This window comes from Eptatretus burgeri, chromosome 3, assembly GCF_056783735.1.
Source record: "Eptatretus burgeri isolate ZD-2024b chromosome 3, Ebu_testis_v1, whole genome shotgun sequence".
NCBI lineage: Eukaryota > Metazoa > Chordata > Myxini > Myxiniformes > Myxinidae > Eptatretus > Eptatretus burgeri.
The window spans coordinates 58,119,324-58,134,901 of NC_140963.1; the positions used below are offsets into that span (position 1 = coordinate 58,119,324).

At 45.4% G+C, this 15,578-nt stretch overlaps 1 protein-coding gene across 3 annotated transcripts in view; it reads left to right on the plus strand.

Moving 5' to 3' along the window:
* The window catches only part of MEIOC (meiosis specific with coiled-coil domain), a 57,356-nt gene that overhangs the window by 11,473 nt on the left and 30,305 nt on the right, over positions 1 to 15,578 (plus strand). For all 3 annotated transcript variants that reach the window (XM_085873560.1, XM_085873561.1, XM_085873562.1), the window contains 2 exons: positions 3,605 to 3,801; positions 4,094 to 5,837. In XM_085873560.1, the coding sequence (XP_085729686.1) occupies positions 3,605 to 3,801; positions 4,094 to 5,837 (1,941 nt within the window). The remainder of the gene's footprint in view (positions 1 to 3,604; positions 3,802 to 4,093; positions 5,838 to 15,578) is intronic.

Consider the following 15,578-nt stretch of genomic DNA (forward strand, 5'->3'; position numbering starts at 1 on the left):
TGTGTCGCTACGTTGCATCCATTGACGAATGAGTGGAACAAAATACGTGCCCTATCACATGGTTTTAACTTTGGCATCCCCAACAAATGCCTGGTGTTGGCTTAATGGTTAGGGTGGTGGGCTTGGGATCCCACTCGGCTGTTGAATTAATACCAGGTGGGGTTGACTCTGCCTGTCATCCTTCCGAGGTAGGCAAAATGAGTGCCATCTTGCTGGTATCCTGTTGGAGTGGTGACCCGTCCAGGATTGTGCCCAATAGCCAAGGAGACTGCTCAGGCAGCATCAACGCTCTGCATCGAGTATGATCCCAATGGATGGATGGATCCCCAACTAGGTATTAAACGGGAGGAGCTATTTGCTGAATTTGAGCTTTTTTCTGCTCAATTGGCCCAATGTGCGCCCGTATCCAATGAGGCAGATGAGTTACTGAAGGCTAGATTAGTTGATCTTGCCCACACGTATTGTGGAATTCAAAAAAATCTCTCTGGTTTCCACATGCAACGTGAGTACCTCTCGGCTGTACGTGGTCTCTGGTCCAACCCAGACATACAGATTTGCAGGCCAGATAAAGGCGTAGACATTTCGAACAAGAATAACTGTCGAAAAGGTGTCTGTAGTTCTGAATGATGACACAAAATATCAATGTTTGGAGAGCCAGATGGCAAAGAGACTACTACAACTCTGCAAATGAGGTGAACTCTCGAAAGAAGCGTATGACAGAGTGTGAACAGTTGGTTCACAAAGGCCAAGGATGTATGGTTTGCCGAAGATGCATAAAGATGCCGTCCCTTTATGACCGATCCTCTCATTGACTGGCTCTGCTCAGCACGAACTGGTGAGATGGTTATGCATATTATTACAGCTGGCTCTCAACAGGCTCTCTGAGCATGTCATCTAGGATTCCTTCAGCTTTGCTGATGCCATATGTTCTGTCACACAAATGGATGAGAATCCCATCATGTGCTCATTTGATATTACAAGCCTCTTCATAAATGTTCCATTGACAGAGTTGAAAGAGATCAGTGCATAGCTCCTCTATCATGAAAATGTCCTTGTGCCACCGATCCCTGAACCCGTCTTTGTTGAACTGATGAATATGGCCACACGAGGGGTGGAATTTAGTTTTAACGACTCTGTTCACTCAGATCGATGGCATAGCTATGGGATCCCCTTTGAGCCCTGTCCGAGCAAACGTATTCGTCAGCTATCATGAACAACGTGCTTTTACCAATTTACATTCTGCCATTTCAGTCCCAAATATTTACTATCAGTACTTAGATGACATCTTTGCTGTTTTCAAGTCTACTTCAAGTCATGAAGTCTTCCTGGAACACTTGACTACTCTTCATCCACCCTTGAAATTCATCTCAGCGTTCGCTCGGGTGTACTCCCCTTTCTGGATGTGTTAGTGGGGAAGTCGTCGAACATGTTCAGTCCAACAGTCTACTGCAAACCAACATTTACTGGGCAGTATACAAGATGGGACTCTTATAGTCCCAACAGGTACAAGATTGCACTGATTTGTAATCTGGCCAACAGAGCAATGAAGATTTGCTCAGCAGGCAAACTTCTGAATGAAATCCTGGCCATTAAGACAATCCTCCTTGATGATGGATATCCTGAGCAAGTCATTAACAGATACTTACACAAGTTCCTGAATCCGTCAAAAGAAAAAAACAGTTGGAACTGATAGATGTCTAATGTACCTACATCTACCCTGGAAAGGAAGAGTCTCAATGTTTTGAGAATCAAATTAAGCAGACTGTGTACAACTCCTTCAATGCTGTTCAACCATGAGGAATTTTCACCACTCCCAGGCTGCTTCCATCAATCCGTAAGGATGTACTGCCTTCCGTTGAATCTGGCAATGTTAGTTACGAGTTTAAGTGTCGATGCGGAGCTCGGTACGTGGGCCCAACATCTTTGCGATTGACGGAACGTATTAAACAGCACGTTCCTTTGACTGTCCGACAACATTTATCAACTGAACAAAGACGACCACAATGGACATGTAGGAATGTAGAAAGTATTGCTGCTGTTCCCTGTGCTTCAGTAATTGGATCTTGTTTTTTGACTAACTCTCAGTGCGCAGAGGAATATAATGTAAGCTGGTTCTGAACCCTGAGCAAGGGACGCAGTGTCTCGCACTTCTGGATAAATGGAGGCAACATTTATCAAGTGAAATGATCCTATACTTTGTCGCCAAAAGCAATTTGTGCATACATTATATCTGTTTGGACCATGTTATCTCCGTGGCCGAATATTGGTGTACATCCTCCTATCCTCCTATCCTGTTGGGTAGATTATCAACCAATGAGCATTTATCTTATTACTCTGTGTCTATATAATGTTTAATTTGTTACTGCTTCATTATGTTGCAATTTTTGGCCCTGTTGAGAGCAGACCGAAAAGCTTTGGCATGTCTCTGTTGTTGTTGAAATGTTTGTTTAAGATTTGTGCTGTAAAACGTTCACAGGCTCCGCTATGAGGAGGGAATGAGGGATACTGGGTGAACCGACTTTATATTTCAGAAATTGCACTTTATTTAATTCCCTTCTTCTTCGTCGAAGAAGGGATGGTCTTTATGGACAACACAAGTTCACAAAGCCATAATTAAGATGTTAGGCCTGGTGTTGGCTTCGTGCTTTTAGTGCTTAGGGTGGCTGGCTTGAGATCTCAGGGTCCTGAGTTCAAGCCCTGTTGGCTGCTGAATTAATACCAGGTGGGGTTGACTCAGCCTGTCATCCTTCTGAAGTCAGTGAAATGAGTACCAGTGTACTGTTGTAGGGGCACAGCATCAGTGGCATCGTCGCCCCCCAACAAAATGATCGCTATCCGGCAGCCAAGCCGCCATACGCAAGAAGAAGAAGAATTAGGATGTTGTTCAAAAATGGTTGCATGATGTTGGGAGTTATTTTTTACCTACAATATTTAATGCCAGTCAAAAAAAACACAGATAGTGACCGCATACAAAAACTAGAATGGAATGCGGTCGAGCGCATACCTCCGCCAGCCTGAACCGTTTACATTTTGTATCCCACTGATAAGCCCGATCTGTATCCGGACCTGAACCAAAATGTAATTGGCTTGTTCTTGTCATACACCCAATTCATCTACCAAGTTTCATCATAATCCGTGCACAACTTTTTGAGATACCCTACTCGCAAACAAACAGGCAAGCAGCGGTGAATACATCACCTCCGTCCACCTTCGATGGCGGAGGTAGAGAGTGGTATTTACTCTAAGTTAAGTGTATGTTTGTGGAAAAATTGTTTTGGAAGCAATGATGACATAATAACCATTACTTTCAGGGTAACTTGTATTTTTCACATTAAACCCATTTATGCAGTTGTAATTTTTTTTAATAACAAACACTGTGTACATATACACTTCTTTTTTCCTACAGAAGTTAAATCATGTCTCGTTTTGTTCAACCATTTAGAAATAACTTTTCACCAGCTGTTTAGCCACTGAATTTGGTCTCATTGTCTCAAGTACAACTCTCATTCATTTTACTTGAATATGAGAAGAACTCACCTCAAATGCATTCTTTGTTTCTTTTACCAGTTGTAACTGTAGCTCATAATCTCTTTTACTGCCACAGAGCACTTCTTTGAACCCAGCAGTCGACTGTTTTGTTATTGACATGGAGCACTGTGATGAGTCCACGGATCATTCTGCAATCACGGATATGGAGAAAGCCCAGTATGGGGACTTTATTTCTTCTTCCAGCATCATAAGTTCTGTCTCCAGTCTTCTCGATGACATTGACAACAACATGGAATATTCACTGTGTGAACGGTAACAGAGCAGCATCAAATATAAATTTATTGCTTTTAAGCAACTGTGTTTTCTTTTCTTGTAACATTACCTTTACTGTATAAATTATTTATTCATGCCAACACTTTATTTTTGAGTAAAGGGTTTGTTATAATCACGCTTTCATTTTAGGTAAAGTGATTATCATACATTTGTAGCAATATAATTATAATTTAAATCAAAACATGTATTTTATTCACTTAAAGAATGTTAGGTAATTGTCTGATTATTTTGTTTTATTATGTAACATTGACTTTCATGTTTTTATTTTCAGAAATGAACATGCTGGCATGCAAGGTATTTCTTTGATTTTAGACGAACAAAATGGCGAGGAAGCAAACTTTCAGAGCTACATTGGAGATGACACCAGTCGCAAGGCTTCTGCTGAAGATACTTATGAGGAGAAAGAAATGCAGGCAAAGCCAAGTGTTATGTTTCCCAAAAATTCTGAAATGTGGAAACCAGATGTAACATGGGCACCGTTTTGTACACGGCCTCCTGTAGTCAATCAGTGTAAGGAGTCAAATAATCTGCCTCCACATTTTAATTATGGCAACTTGTCGAGATCATTTTTCAAAAAATCTGAAACCAATTCCTCATTTGAGGAATACAATGAAAATGAGAGCCTGCATTCAAAGGAGGCTTCTAGTAACCCTGAAAGGAAAATTGCATCTCAATGGCAAGGGTATGGATGCAGTTCAAGCTCCCTGGAAATAGGTCATGCTTCTGATAAAGCTTTCTTCCAACCAGCAAACTCCTTTAGCAGTGTTCCTTGTGCAGGTGAGAATAAAGAGGCACACCGACTTTCTTCCTTTTCTCATGGAGATAATTTTGATGGTTGTTTTCCTCAAAGTGATATATTAACGCATCTTGGAAATGTGGCAGAGGAAGAAGAAACTTCCAATACATTTGGAAATGCTGTGTGGAAACCTTTCCTTGCAGATTGCCATCAGAGGAAAGAAGCGAAATATAGTGACAAACATGAAAGGCAATTGTCTTTTCAAAAAGAGAGCAATGAAAACTGCACGTTTCAGCTCATGCAACCAGAGATTACATCTGCATTTGAAATGAATCATCAGGATTATTCAGAACCTTCGAAAATACAACCTATCCAAAGTACGATTTTCCCAACTGCTCAGCACGATGCAAGAACTTTCAGTTTATTTCGTGACCAAAATAGAATATTTGCTCCCCAAAACAGCATTTTTCATGATGGTTCAAATGCTACCTTTACCAGTGCCTCATCTGGGTTGTCCCACAGTCCATGTGCTTCTGAAAACAGTGTCGGTATTCAGAGCAATATCTGGGATAAACATCCTCATTTTAAGAAAATCGATCATCTGTCTTTTGGTGATGCTTTGGGCTTAAAAAGTGCAACTCACTGGCAACATTCTGCAACTTCTCCAGAATTTGGTGTTCAGCCAGACAGTTATGAAGTTGAAAGTGATAGATTTGATGGTGAATTTGCCTGGCGTGGTTTAAAACTTTCTGCACAGGGCCAACATATGAACTATCAAGCAAGCCAGCTTCAACCATGTCCACCATGCTACAGCAAAAACATTGATGCTGCACAAGGGCACATGGATTTACATGCTCCCATCTCACAAGCATCTAGCTTCAGAAACCAACTGTATTCAGCAGATAAGTCTATCCCTTCGCACGGAGCAGACAACGAGTACCCACATTCTCAAATGTACACTAGGCCTGAGTTTAAAGTTAAACCCTTTCAATACAGGGTCCTTTTGCCTGATGCCAGAGCTTTATTTGGCCCGGGTTTGCCAGAAACACAATTCAGCCTCTTCTCAGCTTCTCTTCTTGGCAACCCTCTAAAATATTATCTCAGTCAATCCCCACCTTCTGGACCATTTGTCACCACCAATATGATGGCCCCCAATTGTAGTTTTTCTTTTCTGCCAAGAAAATATCCAATGGAAGGTGTTGCAGTCACTACATATCTACCTCTCCTGTTGGATTCCTGCTATGAACAGTGGAAGTCATTGGAGAAAGAACGGAAAAAGGTTATTCCTGCACTCTCACTCTGCACCTTTGCATTCAGGCATACACATAATTGAAAACATTACTTCAGCACAAAGGTTGGACCTTTGATACAGATTACCTGGTGCACGCAAAGTGAAAAGTGGGGTTAAGCAATCGGTTCACCATCTGTCTGTCCGCCTGTCCATCCACAAACATCAGTTTATGATCGACGAACAACTTGATTTCACTTGAATGTTATATTTTGAACACGAATCGGAATATGAATTGGAAAACGAAACTGCAGTTTAGCAGTACTTTGGCTCTGAGTTTTTCCTTATTGCACATGTGCAGAGAGGAGTGAGATGTTTTTTACTTTGTCTGCCTCTCTGGCAGTCAAACAAAATTGAAAATCATTCCAAACAGGAAACTTACTGTTTCTAAGGATTTCATAAAGGACACAAACAACAGGCACGAATAACTAATGCAATATGTTAGATAAGGTGGTGTAATAGCCACGGCACCAACGGTGGTAAATTTCCAGAATTAATTTTTTGTACGACCTTTACTATCTTAATTTTAATTTAATTACATACTTGAACACTGCAGAACATAAATCACCTTCTTATTGCTTCCAAACACATCCAGTTTTTCAGCACTTGGGTATGTTATATATGGTGGTGTAAAATACTGCATCAACGGCGCTAAACTTATGGAATCTTCTTTTTTTAATACAACCTTTAAAATATTTTTATTTCAATTGAATTAGATGCTTGAAAACTGTGGGTAAGGTGTTCTCTGAACTTTGTAGTCGATGTTATGCATTTATTTCCAAAAGGTTTTGTGTTCTAAAACAGGTGGTTTAATGGGATAAAAATTTATGGTCACTTACTGTGACATACCAGTATGCCAAGGCTGGTTCACGGGTGAATCTCTTTCGTATATGTACAGGAATCCACATTTTTGAACGACACATATGGAGGCTTTCGTATTTTCGTCGGCAGAAATGCATGCAACTTTTTTGTGGTGAATTGAGTGGCTATTCCGATATGCTGATTCATTTCTTAACCCCATTTCATCGGATTGGGGTGCAATGCTTATGCATCATGATCATGTTGATGTGAATTACTCCCATGGTCGTTTTTCATTCTGTATTTTTGTGGAAGTTAGCCTTGTACAAAAGCTTGCAAGTGCTTTCCCGTGATCAGATGTCCGCCAGGCAGGAGACAGTCTATCTACGTCAGTAAATACATGCTAAATCTGCAATGGTTGGTCACCACACGAATAACTGTATTGTGACGTCCACGGGACTTGAACAGTCCCGCCAACGTAGAATGAGCCGAAACGATGGAGGCGGTTTATTTATTTATAACCCAAACATGGCGGTTCTAATCGCTCTACCGCAAACGGGACGAGGAAGGTGGCACGAGTCACTTTTCACTGAGTTGATGATGTTTATTTGTTTTTATTATTACCAGAAATAACAAGACTCGGCAAGAAGAGGGATCCGGGGCGATTCGACGGGATGGTGTGGGATCGGGCGTGGGGAAAAACACAGACAATTCCAATGAATATACAGATCTCAATCCCTCTAAGGCGCCAAGCACACACACACACACACACACACACACACACACACACACACACACACACACACACACACACACACAAAGCGTAGCTATTTCTGGTGGTTAGGCTGGACCGTGGTGTGGACGCAACTGTCCCTGGATCGGCGTCAGACGAGCTGGCCTTGCTCTCGTCAGGGGGGGCAGGAGAAACCGTGGTGCTGTCGACCTCCTGGTCTTGGCCCAAGTCCGCTCACAGCCGCCAGGGAACCAGTTCTGGCACCAAGTTGCGAGCAGGAGAGGGAGGCAGGTCCGCCCGCCGTTCGACCCCGTACTCCGAGTCAGCAGAACCCCAGAGCCAACCAAGGTGAGGCACGAGGCTCAGCAAGGCTCCAAGACACGATCAAGAACACGATCGAATCAGCACAACAACAAGGATGCTCCCCGCGCAACAGCCTCCACACCAAAAAAAACACGATCTTTTTTGTCCAGATCTTCTTCCTCTTCCTTTTCGACCCCGAACAGAACCTTTTTATCCTCCTGTCCTTGTCACTTCCAATCGAGCCGTTTATTGGCCCACCGCCGTCGCCTTCTGCCAATCGTGATCACGGGGCGGAGCCATCCGCTGCACTGTCCTGTGACGTCACGGCCAGTCTCCAGAGAATACCAAAAGGGGTTTACGCAGACACACTTACCCTATCCCGTGTCCCTATCTAATTACGTGACAATTATCATTTCCCCCCTTGAAGAAATGAACATTTACTAGACAACTTATCACCACTGAATTGCTACTTATTACATCGAGATCCTGGTAAACTCGAACAGCATGGCATACCTAATTAAACATCCTAATTACCCTTTGAATGCATACCCCCCCCTCAAACATAACACTGCCCCCTCCTCTGGTACCGCAGCTCCTGCAAGGTATATCACAGGCGCTACCGTACCAGCCTTAACACTTACTGACTCACACCTAATTAACCTAACGAAATAAAGTAGGAGGGGCAATGGGCAGCGAGTCGCAGCGAACTTACCTATCCTGCTTAATGTACGACCCCCTTATGGCCTTATCCTCTCCTAAACAATCATTCGTATTTTTATTTTATTTTATCACATGAGAGCACTGAGCGAAGTTGCACTCCATCTTCTGGATCATCGCTCTTGCTCAGCACTCTTCCAGTGATCTGGGGAGGGGAAACAAAAGGTTCCACAAAAACACAACACTTATACTTTACATTCCTACTCTAAGCCTTAACGACACTATTCACAGGATATTTACACTTGACCGCCTCCCCCAGTGGATGCTAATAGACCCAGTGTTACCTGGGGAGCCAATTTTCAAATTTGCTTGCCCCAAAATTATGCGGACATCATGCCCTTGCTGCACATGTCAAGTTGTGCGGGATCGAGTGGGACCCACACATCTTCACAACACTCACACCATGGTCATCATCACATTTCTAGGTCATGGTCCTCATTTTAATCATGCAGGCTGAATCCCGTCGTGGCCGTGGGGTGGGTTACCACAAGATGATGGGGGCATCTCAGGTGCAACCATGCCCACAGGTAAGCTTTAGTCCAACCCGGACGTTTCTCCGCCCCGCTCCCTTTGATTCCCTCCCCCCTGGTAGCCATCAGCTCTAATCCCGTACAACACACTGGAAGGGGTCTCGCTGGCTCCTCTGGCCTTCCTGGATCGCCAAGGTCCTACCCGCCTTGGTCGCCCAACCAGACCCTCTCCCGGTTGCCTCCAGACACTGTCACCATTAGCCACCAGGTGGTGAATCTCCTTGAAGGGGGTCGCAATTCACGCTCACCGTGAGCTTCAGCAATCCCTGTGGTGGACAAGCACATCATCCCCACCCACAAAACCCACATGACTCCCCCACCCCATCGGCCTTACATGTGACACCTGCATTTCTAACACTTCACCGACCATGACCTTCCCTGTTACCACACCATGTCCAATAAAATCAATGTGTGCACCATACATTTCACTTCTTAACTTAAAACAACTCACACAGCACTTCTCACCGGATCCACGCACCAGCCATTAGACAGCCACTCGTACCCGCTTTGTTACCAATTACCCACTGTCCCGATTGTCACTCTAAAACCCAGCAGAATTTACAAACCCATGCCAATTTTCCCACAATTCATTTTTTTCCACCAAAGGAGGGCACTTCGCCACAATCTCAGCAGCCGAGCATGGCCGTATATGCTCAGCCCAATCTAGTCTCCCCGACCCCCGACAGTGATCTCCGGACCCGACCTATGAAAGGGCATCTCGGATAGACCTGGCGGTTCAGTAGGAGGATTCACCCTCTCCGAGTCTAAAAGTCTATTGGAGGGTCCCTCCATCGCCGGGTACCGGCAATATCGTTGCATGTGTCCTCTTCGCCCGCACCGGAAACAACTCCCCATAAAGGCCCCCGTGGGTATCGGTGTAATGTCTCTTCCGGTTCCGGACCCCCTCGGCCATAATTGAATTGCTCTATTGGCTGGGCTAGACCCTGCCGCTTTGGCGCACTAACTTCCGGATTACCCTTTATCAAACTTGACAGTTTCTGGCAAATTTCCTGAAACATTTGGGTAATGCCAATTTCTCCCAGCCCCCCTCCCTGATCCTGGATCTCCGCCTGTCGGATCGTCACCGATGGCCTCTCTGGAACCCGACCCGGCCGACTCCATGAGGCCAGCCTGGCCGCGCACTCGGCCGCTCGGTGAACGGTGGGTGGGTCCTGTAACTCCACTAGCGCTCGGACCTCAGGGTCAGGAAGAGCAGCTAAAAATTTCTCTAGTGCCAGTCTGTCCCATGCCTCCACTGTAAGGTCCCGATACGCGATCCTGACTGATTGGTAAATGTCCTGTGCCAGCTCCTGCACTGTCTCACCCGGCTTTAATCTGCGGTGCTGGAGCTGGGCCCGCACCAGATCACAGTTTGCCGCAAACCCAAACCGACGGCTCAACGCCTCGCAAATGTGGGAGCTGGTCAACATCCCCTCCGCGATCACGTTTAACACATCTGCGGCTGGTCCCCGCAACGTTGCCACCAAATTCCCTGTACGTTCCCGCTCATTCCACCCGTTTAGTCGGGAAATGCACTCAAATTGCGTCAGAAAAGCTTCAACGCTCCCTGACCCGTCGAAATTTACCAGGGGGATCACTTTTACGGTGGCCCGCTTCTCAGTTTCTCCCTTGTCCGAATCCAGCCCAGGGATCAAACACCCTTGTGGCTGCGTATCCAATTTCGGAGCCCACTGTGGCCAAAAATGTTTTGTGGTGAGGGTCTCATGGGTCAATTTTGCCTCCTGTTCCAAACGTTGAATGGATCGATTCACCTCTTCCCGCAGGATCTTCTGGGCCCGCACAACCTCCTCCAAGGCTCCGTCGCGAGTTTGTAGCTGCTCCTCAACCAACCCGGACACTCTACTTACAAAAGACGGCTCTAGCAGGCCTTTATCCAAGACTTCATCTTGGCTCATAATTTTATCTTGTTCATCCAAACGAGCCTCCAATCCTTTTACCTCCTCCGCCAAATTCATCCCTTGCTTCCTCAGCTCTCCCCACTCTTCAACTTGCAGCTGCATACGAGCATGCACACAGGCACGATGACTTTCCAGGCTTTCATCCACTTTATCAACCCAAATGTTCGTTGCATCAATTTTTTCCGTATATTTTCCCCCTCCAATGTAATTTCTACCTTTGTTTCCTCCAATCTATCCTCGAATTTACTTTGTATTTCCCCCAATTTAATATCCACACACTCCTGCATCTCAGTTTTCATTTTCTCCATATTTTCCCCCAATTCATCCCTCATTAAATCAATCCGTGCACCCAACTGTTCCCCCATTACCCCCAATTGATCTGTCATTTCTGCCCCCTGTGCCGTCATTTTTGCCATTTGTGGCGTCATTTCTGTCCTCTGTGCCGTCATTTCTGCCCTCTGTGTCACGAATTGATTTTCCATTTGTGCCGTCATTTCTGCCCTCTGTGTCACGAATTGATTTGCCATTTGTACCGTCATGTCCGCTATTAAACGTTCCAACAGTGTCTGGATCGTCATCGCACCTTCATCGCACCGGCGCTGCCGGCCCCGTTACGGGCGATGAAGCACGGTCCACGCTCGGAATGGGGGAGGTTCCAACCCTACCCCCGTCTCTCCCTTCTTCCCCCGACTCGCTGCCAGACACGTGGCCTTCCTCCTCAAACATCTGCACATCCGCCATGGTGCAGAAGTCCCGTTTGCCGCCAATTAATTTAAATTTGAAAAATCCCGCCAAAATTTTCCCGCGCTCGCGCGCTTTTCTGTAGTAATTTTATATTCCAATTCGTGGCGAGATTTTATTCTTGGTATATTCTCCCGATACCAAATATAATTTAGAGGGGTTCGAACATCCCACTCCTGACACCAATGCGATGTCCACGGGACTTGAACAGTCCCGCCAACGTGGAATGAGCCGAAACGATGGAGGCGGTTTATTTATTTATAACCCAAACATGGCAGTTCTAATCGCTCTACCGCAAACGGGACGAGGAAGGTGGCACGAGTCACTTTTCACTGAGTTGATGATGTTTATTTGTTTTTATTATTACCAGAAATAAGAAGACTCGGCAAGAAGAGGGATCCGGGGCGATTCGACGGGATGGTGTGGGATCGGGCGTGGGGAAAAACACAGACAATTCCAATGAATATACAGATCTCAATCCCTCTAAGGCGCCAAGCACACACACACACACACACACACACACACACACACACACACACACACACACACACACACAAAACGTAGCTATTTCTGGTGGTCAGGCTGGACCGTGGTGTGGACGCAACTGTCCCTGGATCGGCGTCGGACGAGCTGGCCTTGCTCTCGTCAGGGGGGGGGAGGGGCAGGAGAAACCGTGGTGCTGTCGACCTCCTGGTCTTGGCCCAAGTCCGCTCACAGCCGCCAGGGAACCAGTTCTGGCGCCAAGTTGCGAGCAGGAGAGGGAGGCAGGTCCGCCCGCCGTTCGACCCCATACTCCGAGTCAGCAGAACCCCAGAGCCAACCAAGGTGAGGCACGAGGCTCAGCAAGGCTCCAAGACACGATCAAGAACACGATCGAATCAGTACAACAACAAGGATGCTCCCCGCGCAACAGCCTCCACACCAAAAAAAACGCGATCTTTTTTGTCCAGATCTTCTTCCTCTTCCTTTTCGACCCCGAACAGAACCTTTTTATCCTCCTGTCCTCGTCACTTCCAATCGAGCCGTTTATTGGCCCACCGCCATCGCCTTCTGCCAATCGTGATCACTGGGCGGAGCCATCCGCTGCACTGTCCTGTGATGTCACGGCCAGTCTCCAGAGAATACCAAAAGGGGTTTACGCAGACACACTTACCCTATCCCTTGTCCCAATCTAATTACGTGACAATTATCATTTCCCCCCTTGAAGAAATGAACATTTACTAGACAACTTATCACCACTGAATTGCTACTTATTACATCGAGATCCTGGTAAACTCGAACAGCATGGCATACCTAATTAAACATCCTAATTACCCTTTGAATGCATACCCCCCCCCTCAAACGTAACAGTATTATTAGAAGGCACAGGACGACGAAAACTGAAAATCCCTGGATAAAAGATAGACGGACATGAAAACGGGCAGATAAATATATAAATAAATAAAGTACACTCTCGATCCGATATAATGAAAACGCACTTAACACATGAAATATAAGATAATCAAAATGGCCACGAGCACGTGTCTTTTGGGCAGACATTACGGTGTTAACAAGTCCAGTGTCCTAGTAAAGAAATGCGCAGAAAATATAAGGAGGTAGCGAATGCTCTGGTTTACACTGAAGCGAGGGTGATTCCAGGAAGCCGTTCCATTTCGTGACACGTGAGTTTAAAGAGGAGTGAATACTCTGGTTTTGCACCACGAGTGAGGGTGGAAGCAAAGACTTCTACCGCTCCATTACATAACGTGCGACACACCCTCAAACTGCTTGTTCTTAATGTTAACACTGTTTTCAGAAGCATATGGACTGTTGGACAACCCAGATGAGGCACTCGTAAAGGTAACATTTGAACCATAATGAAAAATTCTGTTTTGGGGAGCAAATATTCTATTTTGGTCATGAAGCGAACTAAATATTCCTTCATCGTGCTGAGATATTTTGGTCACTAAGTGAACTGAAAGTTCCTGCACAGTGCTGAGCCATTGGGAAAATCAGTTTGGACAGATTGTATCTTCAAAGGTTTTGAATAATGTTTTGAATAATCTTGATGATGCATTTCAAGTGCAGATGTAATCTCTGTTTGCATCAGTTGAAACGTGCAGTTTCCAGTGCTCTCGTTTTTGAAAAGGCAATTGCCTTTAAAGTTTGTTCCTGTATTTTTCTTCTTTCCTCTGATGACCAACTGCAAGGAAAGAGTTCCACGCAGAAGAATTTCCAAATGTATCGAAAGCTTCTTCTTCCTCTGTCACATTTCCAATTTACTCATTAATTATCTCACTTTGAGGAAAACAACCATCAAAAATATCTTCATTCTCTTCTTTCGTTTTGGGCTTTGATTTCCTCTTCCTCTTTGGAATTGCTGAATCTGTCCTGTCTCCTTTCTGAGGATCTCCCTCCGTCTCTTGAGTCTTTGCTTCCATGGTGGTGGTTGGTTTTTGTTTGTGGAACCAGTTCTGTTCTTGTGGTGTTTTGTTCTTACTTTTTCCTCAATTAGCAGTGCTGCTGCAAAATTCACTGTAGTTAATTCTTTCAGGTAATATATATTTTTAATATTTCAATATCGATACAAACAAACACAACATAATAGTGACCGAAGCTTTTCGTGCTGCACTCTTCAGGGTAAAAATCGCAGCAAATGAAGGAGGAAGTGAAGGCGCGTGCTTATATACGCGTCTCAATAAGATAGACACTGATTGGTTCAACCGTAATGACGTCACAGTTAATCCGAACGCCCATTGGTCGGCTCATAATCTTCAGCTCGAGCTCCCATTGGCTGGAGCAGAGTTCGTTGATGATTGATGTTTGCAACCACATCCTGGAGAAAGGGGGGGTGGGTTTCCGGGGGGGTGGGTTTCCCCGAAGGTCCGTTCACCATTTTTTACTGTACTTCCCTTGATCTTTCCATGCTGAAAGAGACACAGACATCGTACAAATTCCTTTTGACGACATAATATAGGATCGGTGGTAAGGATGAAGGTTGCTTGCAACATACGTAAATGGAATTTGTATGAAGGTCGTCAAAAGGAATTTGTACAATCTCTGTGTCTCTTTCAGCATGGAAAGATCAAGGAAAGTACGGAACCCACCATCAGGCGAAGAATAACTTTGTCTCCCAAGGGATACTGGGTACCATTGACCATAATCACAGGGCCAGGCTTTATGGCTGAGCTGTTCAGGGAGTTGAGGCATAAAACTGCACTTGTGCTGAGTGCGGACAAGGAGGCCTGTGTGCGACAAATTTGTAAAGGGGTTGAGCTTCACCTGTGGTCAAGTGATTCTCGTTCTGCTTCAAGGAATTCGTGCATTGAGTTTCTCCAAGCCCGTCCCTCCGTGTATTCCAGTTATAGTGGAGTTTGGTGGGCTCTTTAACAGAAGTCCGAAGTGAAGGCCCGTTGGGCCGGTTACTTCGAGCGGCTGTAACCGGCTGACCCACCAGCTGGCGAGTTGGATGTCAGGGGTGTAACTATCTCTATGGCTGACCCTGCAATCAACTGTGAACCACCTTCGTATGTGGAAACACAGGCTGCGGTCAACCACGGAAAAGCTCCAGGGATCTGGCATCCTTGCTGAACTACTCAAGCCTGGTGGAAATACTGAAATTGTGTTCTTGCATGTGTTTCTGTGCTCTGTCTAGAACACAGGCATCATCCCAACTGACTGGAAGAGGGACTTTGTTGTCCCTCTCTGGAAAGGGAAAGGTGATCGCCAGGACTGCAACAACTACCAAGGGGTGGCGCTGCTCTCAGTTCCGGGCAAGGTCTTTGCTCGGGTTATTCTTGATCGGGTTTGCCACCATCTGCTTGAACACCAACGCTCAGAGCAGTCGGGCTTTACACTAAAGAGGTGAACGATTAACCATATTCTTGCTCTTGTGGTCCTCACCGAATGCAGCCGAGAGTTTTTGCAGGGGCTGCTCGCAGCCTATGTTGATCTCCGCAAAGTGTTTGATTCAGTGAATCGGAATGCCCTCTGGAAGATTCTCTGTCTTCGT